This window comes from Phascolarctos cinereus, unplaced genomic scaffold (genome assembly GCF_003287225.1).
Source record: "Phascolarctos cinereus isolate Bilbo 61053 unplaced genomic scaffold, phaCin_HiC Scaffold_9;HRSCAF=440, whole genome shotgun sequence".
Classification (NCBI taxonomy): Eukaryota; Metazoa; Chordata; class Mammalia; order Diprotodontia; family Phascolarctidae; genus Phascolarctos; species Phascolarctos cinereus.
The window spans coordinates 233,802,200-233,813,028 of record NW_027556402.1 but is presented as its reverse complement, the minus strand read 5'-3'; the positions used below and the strand labels follow the sequence as shown (position 1 = coordinate 233,813,028).

General features: G+C 50.8%; 1 protein-coding gene across 1 annotated transcript; it reads left to right on the top strand.

Moving 5' to 3' along the window:
- Positions 1-209: 209 nt before the first annotated feature.
- COMMD9 (COMM domain containing 9) lies at positions 210-9,367 on the top strand. Its single transcript, XM_020963897.2, has 6 exons — positions 210-318; positions 2,903-3,028; positions 4,601-4,740; positions 5,843-5,877; positions 7,824-7,927; positions 8,577-9,367. The coding sequence occupies exons 1-6, from the start codon at positions 268-270 to the stop codon at positions 8,715-8,717; spliced, it is 597 nt and encodes a 198-aa protein (XP_020819556.1). The 5' UTR covers positions 210-267; the 3' UTR covers positions 8,718-9,367.
- Positions 9,368-10,829: the final 1,462 nt, after the last annotated feature.

Here is a 10,829-nt window from a genome sequence, read left to right as displayed (position 1 = left end):
CTCACCCCCTTCAGCTCACCCAGCCCGCAGGGGTCGGTGGTCCCTGTCCTCTCTCAGCTGAGCTTCCTCCCGCCTCTGCCTTTAAACCAGTGTTTTCAGCCCCAGCTCTGGGCTCAGCGCCTGTCACTCTCCGCAAAGGCGGGGCTCCCCAGCACGGGACTGCAACTCCCAGCATGCCTAGCGGCCTTGCCGCCGCCACCACGTGACAGTACAGCGCTCTCCTCTGGCCGCAGGGCTGCTTGAGTCATGTGACTGGGAGGGAGGAAGATGGCTGCGGAGGTGCAGGTGGACTTCGGGGCCCTGCAGAGCTTGCTGAAGGTAATTCACTGCGGGGCCGGGACTCCGGACAGCGAAGATCGGGGTCAGCGGGCGGGCCGGAGAAGCGGCCCCCGAAGCTCCGGGGTGGGGGTGGGGGCTGCGGGGATGCTCTGCCCCGCGTCCCGGCCGAGGTCCCTCCTCTGCGGGAGGCCGCGCCCGCCTCTGCTGCTTCGGGGAGGGGGAAGCCGCCGGCCTAAGAGCTCCGGTCCCCTTTGGACCTCACGACAGGCCTGGCAAGCAGGAGCCATGCTTGTCCCATCTCAGGGTGCTGTAATTGCCTAAAGCTGTCTGGTTCTCACCACCCTGTAGAGAGTGGGTGCTATTATTATCCTCTTTTTACAGAGGGGAAACTGAGGCTGAGAGGTTCGGCGACTTGTCCAGGGTCACGAGGCTAGGAAGTGACTGAGGTAGGATTCGAATTCGGGGCTTCCTAATTCCAAGTCCAGTGCTCTCTCTATTAGGCCGCCTAGCTTCCTCCATTCTAAAATGGGGACGTTGGACTTGTCCGCCTTAGAGGTCTCTTTCAGCTCTAAGTCTGTGATCTTATATAATCCTACCTTCCATTTCAGCTTTTGGCTCAGTCCGTCAGTCAACAGTCATGTGTCCAGGACTGTGTTGAGCCCTGGAGGAACCAAAGGGGAAACAATTACAGCGTCTGCCTGCAAGGAGCTCACTTTCTAATGGAGGAGAAGACCTATAAATAACCAATTAGGCACATGAAATAACTATGTATAGAGTAGATGGGAGGCAGTCTCAGAGAGGGGAGGCCACTGACGGGGGGTGGGGACCGGGAAAGACCTGCAGGAGCGAGGTGGAAGCCGAGGTCACCAGAAGCGGAGGAAAGGATGGAGAGCCTGCCAGGCCTGGGGGACATGCAGCACAGCCTGGGCAAAGTCACGGAGGTGGGAAATCCAGCGACACGGTGACGGCGGTACCAGCATGCTGTAACTGCATCGTAACACTTATAGGGCGTCGGAAGGGAAGGAAAGGGCCAAATTTTGGAGACCTTCAGATGCCAAACAGAGGAGTTTATATGGATCCCAGAAGTAAAATCAGCAGCCACTAGAGCTGATCGGGAATGGGGGTAATGTAGTTATAGCTGCATCGGAGGAAAATCAACTTTGGCAGCAAAAGAGGTGACAGACCAATCAGAAGGCTGCTGCAGTCGTCTAGGAAAGTTTGTGAGGATTGACTCAGAGCCAGAAGGGACCTCACCACACAGAGTCAGAGGATAAACATGTGAACCAATGTTGAGAGTAAGCCAGGCGCAGCGCCTAGAGCCCCGCCCCCCAGGACGAGTCCTCACTCTGGGATCTTAGACAAGGTGATTACTTCACCTCTCTAGGCCTCAGTCTCTCCATCTGTAAACGTGAAATTGTTGGGCTAGATTATCTCCGAGTTCCCTTCCAGCTCTGAATCTCTGAGACCATAATTATAATAAGGGTTTATTGAATTGAATTGGCTTGAAGACCTTCATTGAAAGGGAATACACTATTGAAGGAGATAACTCACTACACTTGAGCTGTAATTGTTATATTGTTTTTTTCACTACATCAATTATGAATTTACCTGTTATCAACTTTCACCTGTTATTCCACAGGACTAAAAACGTAATAATAACATTTATGTGATGGTTTAACATTTGTAAAGTTCTTTCCTTATGTATAATGTGGCTCTGATGCTTCCTAACCATGTGATTATGAGCAAGTGACTTCACCTCATTTATTCTCTGTTTCCTCATGCATAAAATGAGAGGCTTGGACCTGATGGTCTCCAAGGGCCCGTCCAGCCTCACAGTGACTCAGTGCCATGACGACCATAGGCATTTTTATTTCTGTTTTACAAATGGACCTTATGTTCAGAGAGGTCGCACAGCTAATAGGTTTCAGATGTCAGAGGTAATATTTGAATGGGGACCTGGACCCTCAAGTCCAATTTTCTTTCCGCTCTCCTCCTTTGTTTCCAACAGAACATTAGTCTTGGAAGAGGCCTTAGAAATGACCTCATGCAGCCCGCTCCCAAAATCTGTTGCTTTTTCTCCTGCCTTCTTCTGTCCATCTTTATTTTATATCACTTAAGTTGTGTCATTTTTCAGCTACTTGGACTCTTTGACCCCCATTTATGGTTTTCTCGGCAGAGATACTGGAACGGTTTGTCATTTCCTTCTCCAGCTCATTTTACAGATGAAGAAACAGAGGCAAAAAGGGTGATGTGACTTGCCCAGGATCACACAGCTAGGAAGTACTTGAGGCCATATTTGCATGTAGGTCTTCCTGACTCCAGGCCTGGTGCCACCTAGCTGTCCCTTCGTATCATTATATGTTGTAAGAAGATCCTTTGAGGTTTCCTACATACATGAGACACCCCCCCCCACCCCTCCCTGCAATCAACTCATGGTTGCTTCCCTCCAGTACAGCTCTCAAGTAGTACTACCTATCAACTCAATTTGCATTTTCAGCAGACGAGCCTTTAAAAGTGTGTATCTGGAGAGACAAGCCATTGCAGGGAGTTTTGGTCCTCTGTGTTCCACAGAACTCATTCTCACAGTCTTGAGTCCAGGTCTTTTCCCTCTCTTCTTTCCCAGGCCTCCTCGAAAGATGTCATCAGACAGCTGTGCCAGGAGAGCTTTTCCAGTTCAGCTCTTGGCTCAAAGAAACTGTTGGACATCACGTGTTCCAGTTTGTCAGTGACCCAGGAGGAAGCCGATCAAGTGAGTGTGTTCTGAAGGTACCCTTGGGTATAGGACTGTGATGGGCTCTGGGGGAAAGAGGTTTGGCCTTGGAGTCAGAAGACCCCACTTCCTGGCCCAGCTCTGCCACTTACTATGTGACCTTGGGACCTTTTCTGAGCCTCAGTTTCTCTGTTGTGAAATGGGGATGAAGTCCATAGCCTTCCGGGTTGTTGCCAAAGAGGGTGGTGGTGGTGTGAAAGTGTGAAAGAGTTTTGGAAACTGTACAAGAAAGAGCACGAGGTGATTAGGCCCTGTTTCAAGGTGGTGACGATGTCGGAGGCAAAAAGGGGGCATATACAGGAGCTGTTGCAAAGATAGGGTAAGCAAGACTTGGCAGCAGACTGGAGGAGAGAAGTTGGGTGAGAGAGTGAGGATTGAGGATGATCCTGAGCTTGTGAGCCTGGGGGCCTGCAAGCACCCCCTGCCAAATAACAGGAAGGTTGATTTGGAGAGGGCAACCGATTATATATAGGAAGAGAAAGGGGATGGTGAGAGGCCTGAGTGACAGGGAGGATGGTGATACCCTCAATGGTGATGGGGAAGTTTGGAAGACGGGAGGGTTTGGGGGTAAGATAATGAGTTTGAGATTTCCACTAGGCAGTTGGAGATAAGAGACTGGAGGTCAGGAAAGAGGTTAGGGATGGATAACTAGGTCTGAGAAGCATTTGTATTGAGATGATTAATTGAATGGGAGGGAAGTAAGGTAGAGGGAGAAGAGAGCTCAGGGTAGAGCATATGCCTCACCTGAACCTCTGAAGAAGTTTTATGATCGGTCCACTCCCAGGCTGATCTTGGGCCCTGACAGCCAGAAGGGACCTCATATGATCTAGTCTAGTCCCTAAGGGTAGACTACAGGAAGGAGAGAATTCTGGGATCTTCGTGCTGGTAGGGAGCTCAGTAGTTGTTTAGGCCATTGACGCTTCAGGCATTAATCCCGGAGTTCAAGGAGGTGTCTAGCTCCTGACTGTAGAATCTTAGGGCTCCAGTGGACCTCTGGGGTGAGACAGTCCAACCTCTCCTTAAGGTGGGTGGCTCCTCAACAGAACACAACCTGCCCAGGACTGTTTGCATTTTTAAAGAGGAACCTGGTAACCCAGGCAAGTCCATTATCATTATATTTTTGAGTGGGGATCTGGTTCCCAAAGCTCATGGCCAGCGCCAGCGGGACAGAGATCGCACCTTGGCGCCCCACTTCTGAAAGATGTGGACTGATTCCAGGGTCAGAAGAGTGATGGATATATTAAGGAACAAACGGAGCCGTTCCGCAGAGGTGCCTCAGGCCCCCAAGGTCCCCAAGGCCTTAGACGTGGGGGTGGAGCCAGAGCTGATGAGGTGGAAGGGCCTTCAGAGCCCATCCAGTCCAGCCTCTTTATTTTACAAAGGAGGAAACTGAGGCTTAAAGGTGAAGGGACTTGTCCAGTGTCCTGCAGCTCAGTGTCAGAGGCAGGATCTGGCCTGGATCTGGTCAAAGCTTGCGCTGAGTGTCAGTGGGAAAGCCCTTCTGTCTGCCAGGCCTCTCTCGACCCCACAGGGACCCTTCCTTTCTTACAGCTGATCCGTGCCCTGCACCGCCTCACCAGGCTGGTGGCCTACCGGGACCTGACTGCCAGTGAGGCAATTCTTGCTCTGTTCCCTGAAAACTTCCACCAAAACCTCAAAAATCTGTTGACGAAAATCATCATGGAACATGTGTGAGTGCTTCACTCTTTTAAAGGGGGTTGAGAGGGAGGAAAAAACCGAGAGAGACAAAACTAAACTAACCCCAGAGCTGGTCAGTAGGCTTCTGCCGATGACCTGAGGATGGGATGGGGGTGAAGCCTTGAGACAAACACTGGAGATCCTGGTTGCTCATCGAGGGCCTCTCTCTCCTGGTTGATGCCAAGTTAAGGGGTCGTTCCCTGGAGCCTCTGTCTGTGGACTGTCTGCCGTAGCCTGGGATTCAGCCTTAGGGAGGATGTGGCACCAGATGCAAAGGCATTTGGTTCCCCAGGTACCAAAGGTAGCCAGGACTCAAAGGATACTGGGTGTCCTGGGGATGGCGTGAAAATCGAACTTCTTCTGTTTCACATGGTGGGGGGAAGCAGGCTGAAGGGCGGAAGATGTTCTGGGCTTCCAACAGAGAGATTTGGTTTAGATCCCATCTCTGAAACCTACTAGCTGTGTGACCGTGGGTAAGTCACTCTGTTTCCTGCCAAATGGGGCTAATAAGACGAATTGTGCTGCCCACCTGGTGACTTGGTATTTTCACTCAAAGCTCTGGACGCTTCCAGCAAATTCTCATGCCCTCAGCATCACCCAGCTCCCTCAAAAGTGACCTGTGTCTGAGAGGAAGAGAACTCCTTTGTTCTTTAGGGAACCTTTCATTTGTTGGCTCTGGAAAGGGCTGGAGAAAATTATTAATTACAATATTGCATCAACTGCCTGCAAAAATAGGAGTAGAAGTGGTTGCTCAGTCTTGTCTGACTCTCCATGACCCCATTTGGGGTTTTCTTGGCAAAGCTGCTGGAGTGGTTTGCCATTTCCTTCTCTGGCTATTTTACAGATGAGGAAACTGAGGCAAACAGAGTTAAGTGACTTACCAAGGGTCATACCGCTAGTGAGTGTCTGAGGCCAAATTTGAACTTGTCATCCTGGTTCCAGGCCTGACACTCTATCCACTGCGCCCTCTACCTGCCCTTTAGAAAAGAAGGGAGCCTACCAGTGTGGTGTAAATATGCTTTTAGTATCTGTGTGTTTCTCCTAGTTATCAGAAGACTCAGTTTTCTCCACCACACCTTTTTCCTCTTTTCACAGGCCTGCATGGAGAAAGGAGGCCCAGGCAAATCAAAGTGAGTATGCGAAGGGCTGACCTCTCCCTGACCCCCTGTAGTGCTGGCTCTGCTTAGGACCAGAGACTTGCACTGCAGGCCTCACGCCTGGAGGGGCTACCCTTCTTAGCTAAGCCTCAAACCAAACCCAGATGTTCATTGCTTTCTTTTTTAATGACCTGTGAACTGAACCAGCTTAAAGGGAAGGCAAAGCCCACTGAGCCAGCTTGCTATAAAGTAGAACCTGTGTGTGAATTTCCTAAAATGACCGAGCCCAGAACTTGACATCTACTGCAAACCCATCGTTCACTCTGCTTGGGGCCTCTGCTCCTGGCCCACAGCTGGGAGCCTCAGAGACTTGTGGGCAGCAGCTGAGAACCACAAGGAGGAACACAGAGAGCTTGTAGTGAGTGGGGGAACTGAAGATAGCTTGAAAAGGTTTCTTGTTTTTATTAAATTCTGTCTTCAGCTAGCAAGCTTTTATTTTCTCTCTCCCACCTCCTCCACCTTTAAAAAAGAAAAGAAAAATAAAACCCTGGTAACAGATATGCATGAGGCAACTTGGTGGAGCAGTGGCTGGAGCTTGGAGCCAGGAAGACCTGAGTTCAAATCCTGCCTCAGACCCTTACTAGCTGTGTGACCCTAGGCAAGTCAGCTAACCTCTGTCTCCCTTTGTTTCCTCAATTGCAAAATGGGGATAATAATAGCACCTATCTCCCAAGGTTGTTGCAAGGATCTACACATAGTAGGTGCTATATAAAATACTAGCTGTCATTAGTATTCATTATGATTATGATCATTTCATTTTTATTATTACTATTATTATTATTATCATTACTATAAAGCAAATTGGCCATGGCCCACATTGGCCACGTCCAGAAATTTATATCTCATTGTGCTGAACCTCTCTCCTCACTGTCCAGAGGTGGGTAACGTTCTTCGTCTTTGGATGTGAACAGGCAGTGGTCAGGGGAGGAAATCCGTGCTATCAGCAGGCATTTGAAAAAATGCTCCAACTCACCGACAATTAGAGAAATGCAAATTAAAGCAACCCAGAGCTTTGACCTCACACTCATCAGATTGGCAACATTGACTAAAAAGGATGATGATAAATGTTGAGAAGGCTTTGGAAAGCAGCCTGTGAATATACTGTTGGTAGAATCGGTATAAATTGGTCTGGCCACTCTCGAGAGCAGTGAGGAGCAATGCCCCCTAAATCACCAGATCACCTTTGACCCAAGACTGCCATAGCCTGAAGAGGTCAAAGATAAAGGAAGAAGACCCATCTGTACGAAAATACTACTAGCGGCTCTTTTTGGGATGGAAAAGAATTGGAGATTGAAGTGTTCCTCCTTCATTGGGGAATGCCAAGCAAATTATGGTATACAGTGGTATAGAATCCTGTTGTTCCATTGGAATGATGAAGGGAGTGGTTTCAGAGAAACGTGGGAGGACCTGGATGAGCTGTTACCCGGTGAAGTGAGCAGAATCACGAGCTCTGTAAAAACAAACAACGTTGAGCTGTTTTCTGCAGCCCCATGACGAAGAAATGGGGTTTGGGTGGGGAGGGGACTTGCTTTAGAAGAAAGAACAATCTCCCTTGTCCTTCTGTCATTGAATCCCGTGGATGAGTGATGGTTACAGGGAAGGTGAGGCTTAGTGGTTCTTTAGAACCTATTAAAAGTAGTATCCAAAAGCCCTGTGCAATGATGGACTTGGTCATCTCGATGGCCTTTGAAAGGCCTGGCTGCTGACGTCCCCATTTTGCTGTGAGGGAGGCCACGATGTCCTTCCTTGTCCAGGTAGAGCTGGGGATGCACCTGGGTCTTATCTGAGCCTGCTCCTTCGTCAATGCCCTGCTCCCTCCAATGGCCTTCATTCCATTTAAATCAGAAAGATGGTAGATGTTGGGGGAAAGAGCCAGCCTGGGCAGCCCCCTGGACTGAGTGCATCTCCTCTTTCTGCAGTCTCCTTGCCTCGACTCGTTGACTTGGACTGGAGAGTAGATGTCAAGATGGCCTCGGACAGCATCACCCGAATGGCTGTGCCCACCTGCCTGCTCCAGATGAAGGTACTCTCAGTTTTCTGCTCCTATGATCGGCACCACTAAGAATTAGAAAGGGACCTTAGAACTCACTTAATCTAATATTGTTCCCCTCCTGCCCCCATTTTACAGATGGGAGAAACTGAGGGTCTTAGAGATGTTAAGGAACTTACCCAAGGTCAGGTAACTAGTTAATGGTAAAGTTAAAACCGAACATCTGATGGCCAGTCTTGCCTGTTCCCAGGCCAGCAGTTATACTCTGGAAAGAGGGTAAAAAGACTCATTGTCCCTACGGCATCAGCTGGTGTTGCCAGTATTGTACCGGTAGAAGGCCAGGGGAGGTAGATTATGGATGTAGGAGGCACCGTGCCTTTTGGGGCCTTCCCCCGAACCTCCCAGTGTACCTAGTCCAGTGCACTGGTCATTAGTACATGAGCTGAGCTGGGGGAGTGTCACAAAGTATGTATCCTGGGAAGAGGACACAGTGTCACCAAAGCCACTGAGACTAAAATCTTCCCAGACTCATTCAGTCACCCCGAAGCGGGAGGTCCCGCAGTCCTTGAAAGAGAGCCTGCCCGCAGGTGCCCAAACCTGAATGTTCACTGACAGTTCTCTGCCCTATCCAGTTGCTTCTCTATCCCCAGACCGTCATCTTGGGGTCTTGTTCGCATTTCAGATCCAGGAGGATGCCAGCCTGTGCGGGGACAAGCCTGCCATCTCAGCCGTCACCATGGAACTGAGCAAAGAAACGCTGGATACCATGCTAGACGGCTTGGGCCGGATTCGGGACCAGCTCTCGGCTGTGGCCAATAAGTGACCGTCCCTCATGCTGCTGCCCCTGCTGGCCCCCAGCTGGAAGGGGACCCTCGGAGACCTGGGGCACCCGTGCTGGGTGGGGCTCACCAGGTATGGTGCTAACCAGAAGGAGCCTGGACTGGTAAGGGGCACGTCACACCCCACATCCAAAGCTCATCCTCTCATCAGTCTTCCGTTTCTTTTCCCCCATTTTCTCCTTCGGATTGAGGACCAAAGGTCTCCCAGAGGCTTCTGTGCTTGTTATCATTCAGAGGCAGCAGCGAGGGAGGGAATGGGGCTCTGCCAGCTGCATGCGCGGCTGCTGGGGAGAGTAGGGACCGAGCCGCTGAGCTGGACTGATGAGCTCCTGGAATTTGGGAGGCATTGCCTTGGGTGAGAGAGACAGCTCCCTCCCCCCTCCAGTTCCAGGCTCTTGAGTGGGCTTGCGCTGATCATAGACAAAGGCCAGAAGAGAGGGACCTTCGGGCCACCCCTGTGCCCGTGCAGGCCAAGCCTGGGGGCAGAGCCTCTCCAGCAGGGCTCGCCTCACGCCAGCCTCAGAGCTGGTGCTGGGGGCCAGGGGAGAGCTTGGAGCTCTTGTCTGTGCTCAGAACAGGCAGATCTCGCCACTGGTGGGAAGGCAGTTGGAAATAAACATCAGTGCTAAAAGTTCTCCGACTGGGCGTCTTCCATTTTGACTTCCTTCGCAGGGGGTGCTGCCTCAGCTGGGTCCAGTTGGAAGATTCATAGCCTGGGGTCTTGGATGGGAAAAAATGCATTATTATCGCCACTCATCTCTAACTAAAATTTAGCATTTGCTACAATTACAAATGTTCTAAGAGGGGTCCGTGGGCTCATCCAGGGGAATGCCAGAGGGGTCCAGGACACAAAACATGTTAAGAACTCCTCGTCTACACTAACTCTGCATCTTGCTGGGCAATGATCCAGCCTTTAGTGACTCATGGTGATACAGCTTGGGGGACCCTCCTCCCGGAGGGGAGTGTCAGCTTGGGTGATGAGGCCCTCCAAGGGACCTTGGAGGATCTTTGTGCCTTAGAGGGACCTGCCCTTCACAGGAAAAGCACCTGGGCTTCCATGGAGCCAGGGCTCATGGATCGGAGACGTGGGGATCTTAGGGGCCGTCTAGACTAACCCCACCATGGTCCAGGTGAGGAAACAGACGTGGGGACCGGCCCAGTGTCCCACAGCTAAGGGCCGAGCCAGGGTTTGAACTCGGGTGTTCTGAATCCAAATCCAACGTCCTTTCACTGAGCCTGGGTAAAATGCCAGCCGTGCAGACTGCTGCCCTGTAATAGTGGACAGGTCACTTCACCAGGCAGGCCTCAGATGTAAAATCAGCCGGTTGGATGAGATGATTTTGCTAAGTTTTCTCTGACATTTTCCATTGCATAGCTTTGTTTTGGTCACCTCCCCGATTCCGAGGTCTTTGACCTGGCCGTTCTTCTCAAAGGCCTTTTGTAAACGCAGTCCAGAATGTCGTACAATGACTTCCACCTGGCAGGTGAAGAAACTGAGACAGAAACAAGGAACAGGCGGTGAACCTCAGCCCCCACATGAGGTTGTGCAAAAGCCCGAAACAAAACAACAGCAGCTTTCGTTTCCTAGGCCTTGGCCTCCCTATCTCGTGACTGTACATTTTTGTTACCAGTTGGATGCTGGCTGAGGCGTGGGGCCTTCAGGATTCTAATACAAAGTCCTTCCCTGACTGCTCTCCAGCAAGCTGCAGGAAATACTGGGCTGATGGAAAGAGCCCTAGATTTGGCCACGGAGAACTGGCCGGTTCAAATCCTGGCTTTGCATCTGACTGCCAGCATGACCCTGGTCAAGTCCCACCCCCTTTCTGGGTCTCAATTTCTCTGTTTGTAAAATGAGACGGTTGGACTGGCCGAGAAGGTGCCATGGTCCGGGGGAAAGAGCCCTGGGTTGAGAATGTGAGGATCTCATTTTGAACCCCACCATAGTACAGATGTGGTCTTCGGCAAGTCCCTGTTGTCTCCCTGGGCCTCAGTTTCCTCGTCTGTAAAGTGAGGAAGGAAGGCCAGTTCTCTTAAAATTCTGTGATCCTATCTCACTAATCTCTCTGGCCCTTCATCTTCTCATCTATAAAAAAAGA